This window comes from Lacerta agilis, chromosome 10 (genome assembly GCF_009819535.1).
Source record: "Lacerta agilis isolate rLacAgi1 chromosome 10, rLacAgi1.pri, whole genome shotgun sequence".
Classification (NCBI taxonomy): Eukaryota; Metazoa; Chordata; class Lepidosauria; order Squamata; family Lacertidae; genus Lacerta; species Lacerta agilis.
This window is the reverse complement of record NC_046321.1, coordinates 9,696,976-9,712,295: the sequence shown is the minus strand read 5'-3', so window position 1 is coordinate 9,712,295 and position 15,320 is coordinate 9,696,976. Positions and strand designations below refer to the sequence as shown.

At 45.5% G+C, this 15,320-nt stretch overlaps 1 protein-coding gene across 22 annotated transcripts in view; it reads right to left on the bottom strand.

The window, feature by feature from the left end:
- CELF2 (CUGBP Elav-like family member 2) overlaps positions 1 to 15,320 on the bottom strand; it is a 515,803-nt gene that overhangs the window by 75,102 nt on the left and 425,381 nt on the right. For all 22 annotated transcript variants that reach the window (XM_033161679.1, XM_033161682.1, XM_033161683.1 and 19 more), the window contains one exon: positions 3,296 to 3,430. In XM_033161679.1, the coding sequence (XP_033017570.1) occupies positions 3,296 to 3,430 (135 nt within the window). The remainder of the gene's footprint in view (positions 1 to 3,295; positions 3,431 to 15,320) is intronic.

Genomic DNA, 15,320 nt, shown 5'->3' with positions numbered 1-15,320 from the left:
GCAAAGTGTACAGAAAACCGAAAATTCAGAATATAACAATGATCTTGGTGCCAGGGAATGGGAGAGAAGGAAGGTTCCCATTCTAGGACTGAGGATAACGTGAAAACACAGACATCTACAGGTGAAACTCGAAAAATTAGAATATCGTGGAAAGGTTCATTTCTTTCAGTAATTCAACTTAAAAGGTGAAACTAATATATGAGATAGACTCATGACATGCAAAGTGAGATATGTCAAGCCTTTATTTGTTATAATTGTGATGATTATGGTGTACAGCTGATGAGAACCCCAAATTAACAATTTCAACTTTGGGGTTTTCATCAGCTGTATGCCACAATCACCACAATTATAACAAATAAAGGCTTGACATATCTCGCTTTGCATGTCATGAGTCTATCTCATATATTAAACTCCAGGAGCTAATGAAAACAATTGCTTACATAAATGGACTTTTCAACAATATTCTAATTTTTCGAGTTTCACCTGTACATGGGTCCTGCTAGCTTTTAGAATATTGTTTCGGTACTTTCAGGATCCCCCCCCCCCGCCAAGTACTAATGCCTTTGGGATACATGTAAGAATTGCAATGAAAATGCATAAACTGTGATTCCCTTGATTCTGTGGTATTGACATCCGTTGTACGGCAGCTGCACAATGACAGTCCCATATCCATGGAGCAATATGGCAAGGCCACATCTTCCTAGGTTCCTTGAGGATGGGACAGTATTGAGCCAAATGAGTATCTTTTGGACTCTACATAAGCTGGTCTGTGTGCATTGGGCAGATTTCCAGAATTTTGTAAAGGGTAAAGTAAATCAATATTCTGTTAAATCTCATCACTCGAGTTACCAGCCTCTTTTGACTGTGGAGATAGGCTTGAAAATGTGGAGTTCTAGAGCTGTGCTGAAATGTTCTTTTTCTGCCATTTAGGGGGAGTGGCGTGGGGTGGGGAAAGAAAGAAAAACCCCATGGGAAGATCATGGGAGTGGAAGATATTTCTTGAACGTGTGTGTGTGTGTGTGTGTGGAGGGGTATTTGCAGCTTATCTTACTTAAACTTATAAAGGTACCGTAGTTGAGATTTTTTCCCCCAATATTGATTTTTAATTAAAATTTATTTATTTATGAGATCCTTATGCTGCCTTTCATCTGAAGCTCACAGGGCGGTTCACGACATAAAAAATACAAAATGGAAGTTTTAAAAGCAAGGGAAAAGCTTAAAAACAAAAGAAAACCCCATCCTTTGCCACTTCATAAGTTTAAGTAAGGCATGCAGAACTCCTCCCTCCCTCCCTCTCTATATATTTGGTGAAATTTCTCTCACCCTAAAGAAAGAGTATTTTTGGGAAACTGGGAAGGAAATCTTGGGCTACATTTAATGAGAAGTGATGCCAGATGACATTTCCGAAGCAGAGAGTGATTTCAAGAAGTCAGAGTGTTCTGCACAGCTCCTGGCCTCATCTCGTGACTGGCAGATGCTTAATAAATTACGTCAAATAAGAACATGTACGCAAATAAGCTTAATTTGCATAATTTATCCACGGTGGATAATTCAGCTGGGGCCCCCAGAATTATTATTATTTTTTATTAAGTGCGCAAATATTCCTGTGAATATATTGTTGTGTTTCCCTTAACAATGAATTCCACATTGCACTAACCAGTGAGAAGGTGCGGACTCCTACACAAATTGGGAACAATATGCACCTCCTGATGGTTTTTATGTTATGGCGAATATCTGATATTTGATGATTACTGACATTTACTGGTATGTCTTAAGGCAGCGTATTACCTTTTGTGTCACGAACCTCTTAAAACACACATATTTACATCTGTGGTCTGATTAATCCCCTTCACCTGCATATGATGAAAATGGTACCATTCAAGCATAGAGCTACAAGGCTCTACAAATTTGTCAGTAAATGTCTGAATTTGCGGACATACCTTGCTGACCATCATGCAATCCTGAGACCAATAAACATCAGCATCCACCAAATCTATTGCGACATATGCAGTTACAGGGAATGCTACAAATTATTTCTTTTCTAGCGGAGTAGATGTGATTAAGCAAGCTTAGACATTTAACAGCTGAGAAGACCTATATGGCCACACCACATGCGTTGTGAGTTAACCTCTTCCTGCTGTTTCCAAATTCCCCCCTTGGGATCTGTACCACATAAGTTCCCTCCTTGAATTAGGTCTGCAAATTCGCAGCATGGAGCAGGCCGTATCATCCAAATAGGGATGCCATGCTACATATCTTCAAGGTCTTTACATAGTTTGCTGCATAAAGACTGGCTCAAAACATGCCACCACACTCAGTCAAGGGGTGGAGAACCTGTGGCCCTGCAGATGTTGTTGGACTATAACAGGCTTCCTCAACCTCGGCCCTCCAGATGTTTTTGGCCTACAACTCCCATGATCCCTATCTAGCAGGACCAGTGGTCAGGGATGATGGGAATTGTAGTCTCAAAACATCTGGAGGGCCGAGGTTGAGGAAGCCTGGACTATAATATCTGTCAGCCCCAGCCCAGGAAAAACGAGTAGTCCAGCCCCGCCTGCAAGTCCACACACGTTCCCCAGCCCCCCCTGGCTCTTGTGGTGTCAAGAAAGGGTGGGGCTAAGCAGACAAAGAGGTGCAGATAGGACCAGGCTTGATTTTGTAAATCTGGAGTCACCAGAGGCAGAGAGCAGGCTTCAGCTGTCCCCAAATGCACCCTCCTACTTTTTACAACGTTAGAGGGATGGTTGACGTTGACTCCCGTAGAGAAAACGGAACTAGGGGAGAGCATCGCAGTGAAAGCACAACCACCCGCATGATCTTCGGAGGTGATCTGGGCCCAGAGGCTGGCAGGTGAACACAATGCATCTGGCCATGCATTGCCTCCCTGCAAGCATTCATTTCTGCAGCATTAAAGCCACCCCTCCCATGTGCACCCCCACCTGTCAGAATGATGGGCATGTAAATTAAAAATATGGGAGAAAGGGCCCCCCCCCCCGTATGGAATCTCTCTCTCCACCTGTCAAAGAGGGCGATGACATGCCTTAATGTACGTATCCACAAATAACCTCTTGGGCATTTTTTTTTAAAAAAAATTATTATTAAGTAAAAGGTGATAATTTGAGCTTCTATTTAAAAAAAAATCACAGGGGTTCCTCTGTCACATGGCACGCTTCCGAGCATAGCCTCTAGATGCTGACAGCGGCTTCATCTCCCCTGGCCGTGACATCCAGCTCCAATTAGCACTTAAAATATAAATAAATAAGAGGGTTTTTTTCCGTAGGCTTCTCTCACTCACCTCTGCTCAGCCCATCTGGTCCCCGAAGGATTCGGCATTCTTCTATCTGGCCAAATGGAGAAAACATCACCCTGATATCGTTCTCGTTACACTTCTTCGAAACCATTCCTATGAACAATTTTCTGTCTTCCACAGCTAGGAGATAAAAAAATAAAAATAAAATAACGAATGACCAAAGGGCAATTCAAAACCCCTCTCTTCCCCTCCCCTCCCCCCCACCTTGCCTCATCTGTGATCAATGCTTCATTATCACTTCAAACCGAGAGCTGGTCTTGTCAGCATGGCAGCGCTAACTGAGGGCAAGTCCTGTGGAAAACATTTCGCTGTACATGCAACCTTCTCTCTCCTCTCTGGAGTCGCTCTCTTGCAATGGCTCCTCTCCCTTACTTTGACCAACACTACCCCTCTGGCTCAGTCTACTACTATTACTACTACTAATGGCTTCGGCCCAGTATACCTGAAGGAACGTCTCCACCCCCATCGTTCTGCCCGGACACTGAGGTCCAGCGCCGAGGGCCTTCTGGCGGTTCCCTCACTGCGAGAAGCCAAGTTACAGGGAAACAGGGAGAGGGCCTTCTCGGTAGTGGCACCCTCCCTGTGGAATGCCCTCCCGCCAGATGTCAAAGGAAAAAAAACAACTACCAGACCTTTAGAAGACATCTGAAGGCAGCCCTGTTTAGGGAGGCTTTTAATGTTTAATAGATTATTGCATTTTAATGTTCTGTTGGAAGCTGCCCAGAGTGGCTGGGGAAACCCAGCCAGGTGGGCGGGGTATAAATAATAAATAATACTTATTAATTATTATTATTATTATTACTAAGCGGTGTGCACAGATTCTAATTTAGATGAAATCCACCCCCCCCATATTACCTTCTAATATATGAAAAGAGAAATGAGAATGGATGCCTGAAATGAAGCCTATGAACCCAGGGAAGACTTGCAAGGCATATGGGACTCCCCCCCCCCACCCGAATCAATTTCAACAAGCTGTAGGAAATGGGTGGCAACCATGCCAATTCCCTGCTCTCCTTTACCTACAGCAATACAGTGATTCCCACTCCAAACGAACATTGCTAGTGAGCATCCCCCTATCAGGGCTGAGTCGTTGCAAGATTACTAGGGGGAAACCAAATCCCCAGCAGACTTGCAATGCTGTGCTTGCAAAGATTATTATTATTATTATTTTCTTAAGGGGGTGCGGTCAAGTTATTGCTAGATGGTTTCCTTTTCTGTATAGGCTCACAACAAAGTAGGTCAAGGAAGCAGCAGTATGCATTGGATTGAGTTTAAGCAAGCTCACATTCAGAAAGCTTTAAAGCGACAGAGCCTGAAATGGCTTAAAGCTGGGTTGGGATGCGTTGACAAATCTGATACTTCAGAATTTGGACTCAGCAGGCACCAGAAGCGGATTTCTTACTACTGAAATTGTTCGTCCCACTTAACATTATATATATACACGTTTAGAAAGAAAAATCCACAAACCACTTAATCAAAAAAACTCTGCATAACATAATGTCAAGCCAAACCCTACGCCAAAGGATAAATGGACATAAATCTGATATCAGGAATCACAAGACAGAGAAACCAGTAGGAGAACTCTTCAATCTCCCAGGACATTCTATAAAAGATCTCAAAGTAGCTGTCTTAATACAAAGGAATTTCAGAAATAGACTGGAAAGAGAAGTTGCTGAATTGCAACTTATTACCATGGAGAGACCTGGTCTGAACAAAGACATTGGATTCTTATCTCATTATACATGACAAAGCTATATTTAGCCATCTCACCCCTTGCTTTTTCCTTTAGGACTAATTGCAGTCGTTAACAGTCGTTTTCCACGCCTATCAGCCAACCACCCATTTCCAGGTTTACCACACCTATCAGCCAACCACCCATTTCCACCACCCTTCTGAGTAATACCCCTCCTCACTCTCTCACTATATATAAGGGTCTGGTGACTTCCATTTCAGTGTATCTGAAGAAGTGTGCATGCACACGAAAGCTTGTACCAAGAACAAACTTAATTGGTCTCTAAGATGCTACTGGAAGGATTTTTTATTTTTATTTTTGTTTTGACTATGGCAGACCAACACGGCTACCTACCTATAATGTGAAGCAATTGCCAATAATACGCAGATAGAAATCAGCAAATATTTTTAAAGCTTTTTAAAAGTTTGTGCCATCTTGCTGTGCTAATTAATCTACCTGTTGATAGCTGGTCATACCCAATCTGAGTCTGAAATGCAACAGTTGGATTTGTCCGTCGAAAACGGCATCCGGGTGGATTTTTCGAAAAATCACTTAAAATGTCTGAGAATGATATGGGCTGCTCATATCTGAAGTGCTTTTTTGTGAATTTCATTAAAAAAGCTTAAAAACTTCAACAGATTTGTGTCTGGATTTTCATTTTTTGCAATATGGCTGCCCTAGTAAGTATGGAGGTCCTGAGCTGCCCAGATGACAACAGCTCCCCTCTCAGCCTTGCTGATGTGGTCCAAAGGAAAGCAGAGAAGAGTTTGGATTTGATATCCTGCTTTATCACTACCCGAAGGAGTCTCAAAGCGGCTAACAATCTCCTTTCCCTTCCTCCCCCACAACAAACACTCTGTGAGGTGAGTGGGGCTGAGAGACTTCAGAGAAGTGTGACTAGCCCAAGGTCACCCAGCAGCTGCATGTGGAGGAGCGGAGACGCAAACCCGGTTCACCAGATTACGAGTCGACCGCTCTTAACCACTACACCACACTGGCTCTCAGAGCAAGACGTTTGGCACCAGCTGGGCTGCAGGAGTTGCTGGAGGCGCATAACCATCAGTGCTGGATTTGTACTTATCCTTCAAAATTCACAGCTTTCCAATTTTTGCAATTCAGTTCTCCAACCAGTGTTTACAAATATGCATGTATTAGGGGGGAATGCGTATAGAAATGAAGATTTTAGCGAAAATACTGAAATGCATGATGTTAAGAGAAGCTGCTTGTAAACAGTGCCGGATTCACGTATAAGCTAAACAAGCTATAGCTTAGGGCTCCACTCTCTTGGGGGCTCCCCCCAAAAAATTAAAGGAAAAAACCACCTGGATGTACATTTCCAAAATATAAGATAAAAAACAAATAAAATGATACCTACATACAGCAACAGTGTTTTGTGTTGTGTAGGCTCCTATGATGTAAGTGATGGCCCCCGCCTGCTACCCTGTTTCTCCTAAAATAAGACATAGCCATAAAATAAGCCATAGCAGGATTTCTATGCATTTCGAAATATAAGCCGTTCCCCAAAAATAAGCCATACCCCGAAAATAAGCCATAGTGACGTGGTACCTCCCATTAAAACTGCCTTGGGAGGCGTGGCTATGCAGCGTACTGATGCAACACAGTTAAAATAACACATCCCCTGAAAATAAGCCATACTGTTTTTTTTGAGCAAAAAAAAAATACAAGACAGTGTCTTATTTTAGGAGAAACACGGTAGCTTGCTCCCTAAAATATCACTGGTTTGCTCCTTTCTATATACAGTGGTACCTTATTAATTATATTTCAGTTCAACAATTACTTTGATAAAATACTTATTTTGTTATGTACAAAGGGTTTAGATACCTATGAGGTCCATAAATTACTATATAGCATATATTCAACACAAAAAACAGTGACAACTTGTTGTTGACAAAGGACAGCTGGACTTATAAAGGGCCCCATTACCTTCAGTAGCTTAGGGACTCATCAAACCTAAATCCAGCCCCGGGTGCCATCCAACCGTCTTAGGACTCCGCTCTGGATTTCTGTAGGGTTTACTCCTTTGCCGTTTCCCAACAAGACTGCAGTAGGGGTGATGGGCCAAGACCATCCTGCCGCTAATCGCCAAGGTCCCCACCTGGATTAGCTCCCTTGCAATTTCTTGAGCGCCAAGAACTCATAGAGGCAGCAGGCAAAACATGTTCCCCTCTTTATTTTCATCTTCCGTGGGCACACGAAACAAATTGTAATTATCTTGATTTTCTACTGAACCCCCCCCCCCCCCAGAAAGAAGGGCTTTTTCGTTGGCCAGGTTCAATGCAAATCCATTGAACCTCCTATGGGGAAGGTTCTCAGGCAGGGTGGAGGGTGAGAGGATTTGTCCATGCGATGACCACCAGGTGGAAAGCCTTGTTCATATGGTTTTTCACTGCAAACTTTATGACGATCTCCACCAGCAATTCCTGGACCAGCTCTGTATCCCTAGAAGGAGACCAGAGCGGGAAGTCTTACGTTTCCTACTAATGGGGACTGACCAGGAGCGTACCAAATTGATAGCTCAATACCTACATTTGCTCTTTTCTTGTCGTAATATTCTGCAGTCGTCTGAGTTATCAGGAGTCCCAGAGATGTGATCGTGGTCAGCGGAGTCTTGTCTCTTTTCTCTTCTAACATAGTCTGTGCCACTGTGAAAGTATTAATCCGCTTCTGTTTTGTATGTATGTATGTTTGTTTGATGCCAATAAAAGGTTGATGAATGAATTTACTTTTTTAAAAGCCAGCCACACCCTTGCTGGTGCTACACAGTGGTTAGGCATCAGAGGGCCAGTGGTCTGATTCAGTATAAATGCAGCTTTCTATGCCCCATGTGCATGAACTGAGCATGTGCCAAACATGCCTCACTGTTCTACAACATGCCTTTGCTCTGTGGCCAATGGCTGCGCTTCTTCAGCAAATAGGCTGAAGTGGAAAGCGTTCCCTGAAGACGGAAGCTTGAAAGGAGCCGACCGAGTCTTTCTTTTTCTTCCTTCTCCTCCTTTGATCACGTGCAACCCCAGGGGGTGGCGGAAAAAGGGGCAGTTAAGCGACAGGGGACAGATGTCAGATTAAGAGACACCCAAGACCCAGACCTATACACGATGGATCTTAAAGGCTTGGAAGACTGCCAAGTCACTGTTCTTGTCCATCTTCCTCAAAACCGCGAGCGCTTATTATACAGCAGGTATCCTGTTCCTTCCTTGGCTCTGGAAATGGCATGCAAATTCTATGCGCTGCTAATGAGCACATAGTCAGAGCTGGTAGGGAAGCGCAGAGAAATCGTTCCTCCAGAGAACCTGCCATTCAGTTATTTATTTCTATTATTGTGCAAATTATTTTAGTAATGAAGGAGTTCTTTCGTTTCCATTCCACTGGGGGACGGATGGGGGGAGGAGAGGGGGGGAAGTCTTCCTTGAGCCCCCTCCCCTTCTCCCCACCCAGGAATATTAGCAAGCATTTGCTGGGGGGGGCAGAGGGGGGCATTTAGCACAGCAGAGTACTGTGCAGAGAAAAGCAGCATATTTTCATTCCGTTTTATGTGTCTCACAGCTTTGATACTTTTTTCGCGCACTGTGCATAACTATATAGCCGTGAAAGTGTGTACGTCTGTGTCTTGGGTTAGCTGTGTTGAGGCGCTCAACTGTTTATCGCTCCCTAGAGCATGATCAAGTAATCCTCCCCCCCCAAAATATATATATATATATATATATTCATGCACAGTTAGCAACATTATTCTGGTATTTTATACTAGCTGGCATAGGGAAAACATGCTTCCCCGCCCAGGAAATAAAAAAAAAAAAGATAGCAACTGGACCATTAAGCAAAGCAATCAAACTGGTGGATTCCAGTTTGGGCCTCAATCCAAATTTCATGAAGAAAAAAGCTTTACTGTAGAGGACAATTCACCAGGTATAAGTTCTCCATTTGGTCCTCAGAACTGCTTCATTGGGGCAAGATCACTAGGCCTGCAGTGTTCGGGTTTCTTTGAATAAAGAGCTAACATCATTGATACTGGGTTTTTTTTATTGCCGACCTTTTCCTGACTCCAGCTCCTAACAGAGCCTTACTCTACCTCCTGTTGTTGTTTAGTCGTTTAGTTGTGTCCGACTCTTCGTGACCCCATGGACCAGAGCACGCCAGGCACTCCTGTCTTCCACTGCCTCCCGCAGTTTGGTCAAACAGTTTGGTAGCTTCAAGAACACTGTCCAACCATCTCGTCCTCTGTCACCCCCTTCTCCTTGTGCCCTCCATCTTTCCCAACCTTCTTGGATCACTGCCTTGTCGAGGCGAAGGGGCTTGGATAACTCAGAGAAACTATGAGCTATGCAGGGCCACCCAAGATGGACAGGTCATAGTGGAGAGTTCTGACCAAACATGATCCACCTGGAGCAGGAACTAGCAAGTCACTCCAGTATCCTTGCCAAGAAAACTCCATGGAAAAAAGACTCTACCTCCTACTGCTCCCCAAAGGCGAAAAATTTTCTTCACCTTGCAAAGCTGGGTTGAGATAGAAGGCAATGGAGATCTTTGATGACTTTTGAAGAGGCTCAGATGGGCTTCTCCTTAAGTGGAAAATGATGTTCTGAGCATAGGAGCCAATTCCTAGCCCCCCCCATTAAAATATTTGAGGGGCTCCCCCCCTAGTTGATAGGCATTGCCATGGTGTGCATGCACCATGTCTTGTGATTGATTATTTGGGGTGCAGCTTACCTGCCCCCAATATTTTATTCAAGTTCTGAGCACCCCTGGCTCTGAGCATTTCTCCCAGGGGCAATGAAGACGAATGTTGGACGATTCAGGACAGGCGGACAAAAGAAATAACTTATTCACACAGCAGATGGTTAAACTATGGAACTCACTTCCACAGGAGGTAGTGACGGCCACGAACTTGCATGGTTTCAAGAGAGGATTCAACAAATCAATGAAGAGGCAACTGGTTTGTCACAGGAGAACAGGATGCTGGACCAAATGAGCCTTTAGCCTTCTCCAATTGGGCTCTGTTTATGCTCTTAAAACTTGCAGTCCAACAGACAAGCATTTATAGTAAATTTTGAAGGCCCGCGTAATTAGGGCTTCGTTAGCTGATGAAAAGTTGTGGCCTTAGTATAACCAAGTGCAGATAAAAGGCAACTAAATGCGCAAATAAGTGTGGAATGGCGTATTAAGGGAAATTCAGGGTTACCACCCAAAATGGCATCTGGGGCTGTGTACACACCATGAGTTTAAAGGAGTCCCCTCCCAAGAATCCTGGGAACTATAGTTTGCTAAGGGCGTTGGGAATCGTAGCTCTGTGAAGTCGAAACCACGGTTCCCAGGATTCTTTGGGAAGGAAGGAAATGTGCTTAAATGTATGGTGTGAACACAGTCCCCGAGTAGAGCATGCTATTTCACTCCCGCCATGTAACATGTCACAAAACTTAAGTCATCCCAGGTGGCAGCCAATGACGTGGCTCGTGGGCGGGGAAATGCAGCGAACGATGTCATTAGAATACAGCTTATGCTTTACAACATTTCCGAGGCGGAAGGTGAGTGGGGCTGAGAGACTTCAGAGAACTGTGACTAGCCCAAGGTCACCCAGCAGCTGCATGTGGAGAAGCGGGGACGCGAACCCGGTTCACCAGATTATGAGTCTACAACTCTTAACCACTACACCACACTTCGTAAAGACAGATACCTTCCCCTTCTCTCCCTGTGTATTTCGAGACACATGTACAAGGGAAGGCAGCGATCTAAGCGGCCGCTGCTTCAGCTTCCCTTTTCTCCTCCGCCACCCCGAGAAAAACAACAACAACATAGGTTTTGTTTTTAATTTTCCAAACTGCTGCAGATGATGAATTCCCTACTGGCCTGCTCAAGTTTCGCTGGTAAACTGATAAATACGGCAAATTAACTAAAACGATTTCACAGGTTTTCAGCTGGAGGCTGATTTTATAGTAAATTAAACACCCAGCTCATGTATACTGTATATCTTTTACAAAACGTTGCATTCAAGAGAAGTGACTCAAGAGTCAACAACAACAACAACAACACACAGACACAGACAGACACACACCAATACATAGCTATGGATCAGCACCCCTATTTCGCAATTGCTGCTGATAGATCATCGGAAGGAAGCAGACGCATTGACTCTGAAGTAACAATGCACAAACTGACCTGGTTTTCAGCAGAGGAGAAGCAGCACCAGCCAACCTCCTTTCTCACAGGATCTAACCCTGTGATCCCTACTGATTTTTAAAGTGGTGACGGAGGGGCTGGGCAACGTTTTTTTTTCTACCTCAAACACCACATTCTGAGCTCGCATGAGACTTCTTAATCTAAGAGTTGTGGGTTTGAGTCCCCTGTTGGGTGAAAGATTCCTGCATCGCAGGAGGCTGGACTACACGACTCTTGTGGAGAATCCCCCCCCCCCCCAGCCTGAGCAGGTGCCTCTGGTGGGCAGGGCGAAAAGCAAAAGCACGTGGAGCAATGGATGTGACTCATTTACAATTACTTATTAATCTTCATTACATTTTGAATGTAATACTCCCAGAGCCCTGCTGGCTCAGGCCAAAGACTTATCTCGTCCAGCAACCTGTTCCCTTCACTGGCCAACCAGAATCTTGCCCAGCAACTAATATTCAGAAGCGTGCTGTCCCCAAGACTGGAGGCAAACTACAGCCATCACTACAGGCCGGCACCAACAGCCTTATCCTCCATGAATCTGCCTACTTGTCATTTTGAGTGGATATGAATACCATATACAGTGGTACCTCTGGTTATGTACTTAATTTGTTCCGGAGGTCCATTCTTAACCTGAAACTGTTCTTAACCTGAAGCACCACTTTAGCTAGTGGGGCCTCCCGCTGCAGCCGCGCTGCCAGAGCACAATTTCTGTTCTTATCCTGAAGCAAAGTTCTTAACCTGAAGCGTTATTTCTGGGTTAGCGGAGTCTGTAACCTGAAGCGTACGTAACCTGAAGCGTATGTAACCTGAGGTACCACTGCAATCCAACCCAGACTCTGCGTTCATCATCTAAAGCCCTTCACCATGTGCCTGTTCCACATGATGTCTGGAGGGTGGCAAAACGAGAACAGGCCTTCTCTGTAGCGGCTCCCCATTTGTGCAAAGCTCTCCCCAGAGAGGCTTGCCTAGCACCTTCATTATACACCTTTAGGTGCCAGGTGAAAATGTTCCCCTTAAGACAGACCTTAGGCTGATTAATATTCTATGGCCTTTTAAATGTGTGCTGGCCCCAAGGGTTTGTCCGTGAAGCAAGGTCCAAGTCCAGTCCTGGGTCTAGGGGTCCAAAGGAGGTCAGTCCGGCGGGGAGCGAGGCAGGGAGCAGGTCAAGGTCCAAGGCAGGTTCAGGCACAAGGTTGCAGGTTGAGCACACGCTTGCAACTAAGTTGCTCGTGCAACTTGGGCTGGGTCTGGCTGGCTTTTATCTGGCCCTATGCTTAGGGCGGCCCCGATCCTCCGGAGACTCGCCTCTCCTCCGGGCCTGGAGGCGAGCACTCCTCCTGTAGGCACTTAGCTCTCTTCGCCTCACTGTCCTGAGCCTCTGCAGCTCAGGAGAGGCTGGTGGGTTACTGGACCCAGGGGCTGCCTCAGTTTCCTCTGAAGAGGCTGGGAGTGGAGCACCTGCAGGCAATGGGTCCTCCCTCCCACTAGGAGCCAGAGCAGACTCTGCTGATGCCTGCACCTGGGGATCCAGCACAGGTGGGGATCCTTCAGGCTCAAGCCCTGGCCCCGGCTCAGCTGGTTCTGGAGGCGGGGAATCCTGTGCAGGCTGGGATCCCTCAGGTTCAGCATCAGAGTCTGACTCCCAGGCCATCACAAAATGTGTTCGTGTGTGTGTGTGTGCTTTGTTTTTAAACGATGTATTACTTTTATCCTGCGTTTTTATCTCATGAACCGCCCTGAGATCTTTGGATGAAGGGCAGTATATGCAATAATAATAATAATAATAATAATAATAATAATAATAAGGCCTGCTCTTTGGTCAAAACACCAGCTGGTGGAAACCATGCTACTGAATCACTTACCAGCAAGGCCAGCTCAAGTCATTTTGCTGCCTGAGGCAAACATCTATATGGCTATCCCTTCACATTTCATGTACAAAAACTAACCAGATTGGCAGCAACTGAACCTTCCTTAAGCACTGTTGTTGGGACAGTGTCTTCTACTACATCTGAGTAGCTCACAAAAAGCTCTGTCTTCCGCCATTTGCCACCCAAGGCAGCCGCCTCACTCTGCCTCATGGTAGGGTCGGCATTGTGTAACCTGCTCAGTGCCAATTTAAATGCATCACAATAAGAGTTCTGGTGCCTTTCTCCGATCTGGTCGGCACCCGTCCGCCTTGAGAGACAACGTACCGCACCTCCGCTGGTGAAGTCAAGCCGCTGCATTAGTGGCACACGCCAACACCAGTTTCAAGTCTCTTTTTCCCTCAACAGACAAAAGCCCGCCCTCGCTAAAAGTTTGCTGCTACGAGAAGCGGAGCCCGGTAGGACCCCGCCGTGTTCCGACTCCGCAGAAGAAAAAGATTTCAAAATTCTAAAAGGAACAAAGTGCTGAATTGAAAGTAGTAATTAAATGCCATATGTTAGCGCTAACACATAGGGGGAAGAAGTTGCTAATTAATTCAGGCAGATTTAGATCCAGGTGTGACACGGACAGATTGTACGCTTGGGGTTTTTGCAGGCTTACAAGCAGGGATTTAAAATTTCTCCCTTTCTTCCTCCCCCTCGCCCACCCGCTCAGAATATATTATTATTATTATTATTTAAAAAAAACAACCCTTTGATTTCTAGAAAAGCTGTTAACTCTTTCCATATGAGTAAAAGCGGCTTATACATCAGCACCCATGTTTACAGATAGATTTCAAGATCTGTTTAGGCCAGCACGCTACTGATTCTTCCTTTGACTCGCCAGCTTGAATGCAAGCATGTCTTGAGCTGCACCTGCGGAGAAACATGCTCTTTGGGGTCATCTGGTTTCATAGTGACATCAGGTGATGGACAGTTCTGCCCACCAGCCAAGAGGGCCACTGGGGGTGGGGGAGCTCAGAATAAAGCGTGATGGCCAAATCCTGTTCCTTGTTCCCAAATTAGGAGTTCATCCTGAGAACTCAAGGAAGGAGGATGTACGACAGTCCTACCTTCTGCAGCTACAGTTTCAGGCATTCGCACATGTGGAATAGTAGTAGTAGTAGTAGCAGCAGCAGTAGTAGTAGTAATAATAATAATAATAATAATCATCATCATCATCTTTATACCCCGCCCATCTGACTGGGTTGCCCCAGCCACTCAGGGCAGCTTCCAACAAATATAAAAACATAAAAGGACCCCTGGACGGTTAAGTCCAGTCAAAGGCAAATATTTGGTTGCAGCGCTCATCTCGCTTTCAGGCCAAGGGAGCCAGCGTTTGTCCACAGACAGCTTGCCGGGTCATGTGGCCAGCATGACTAAACCACTTCTGGTGCAACGGAACACCGTGACAGAAACCAGAGCGCATGGAGGCACTGTTTACCTTCCTGCCACAGCGGTACCTATTTATCTACTTGCACTGGCATGCTTTCGAACTGCTAGGTAGGCAGGAGCTGGGACAGAGCAACGGGAGCTCACCCCGTCACGGGGATTCGAACCGCCGACCTTCCGATCGGCAAGCCCAAGAGCAGGGGTCAGCAAACTTTTTCAGCAGGGGCCCGGTCCACTGTCCCTCAGACCTTGTGGGGGGCCGGACTATATTTTGAAAAAAAAATATATGAACAAATTCCTATGCCCCACCAATAACCCAGAGATGCGTTTTAAATAAAAGCACACATTCTACTCATGTAAAAACACCAGGCAGCCCCCACAAATAATCCAGAGATGCATTAAATAAAAGGACACGTTCTACTCATGTAAAAACACAATGATTCCCGGACCGTCTGCGGGCAGCATTTAGAAGGCCATTGGGCCGCATCCGGCCCCCGGGCCTTAGTTTGGGGACCTGTGCCCAAGAGGCTCAGTGGTTTAGACCAAAGCGCCACCCGCGTCCAACAAACACAAAAACATAATGAAACATTAAAAGACTTCTCTATACAGAGCTGCCTTCAGATGTCTCCCAAAGGTTATATAGTTATCTCCTTGACATCTGAGGGGAGGGCATTCCACAGGGCGGGTGCCACTACTGACAAGGCCCTCTGCCTGCTTCCCTATGACTTCACTTCTCGCAGTGAGGGAACCGCCAGAAGGCCCTCAAAGCTGGATCTCAGTACCTGGGTTGAATAATTTGGGG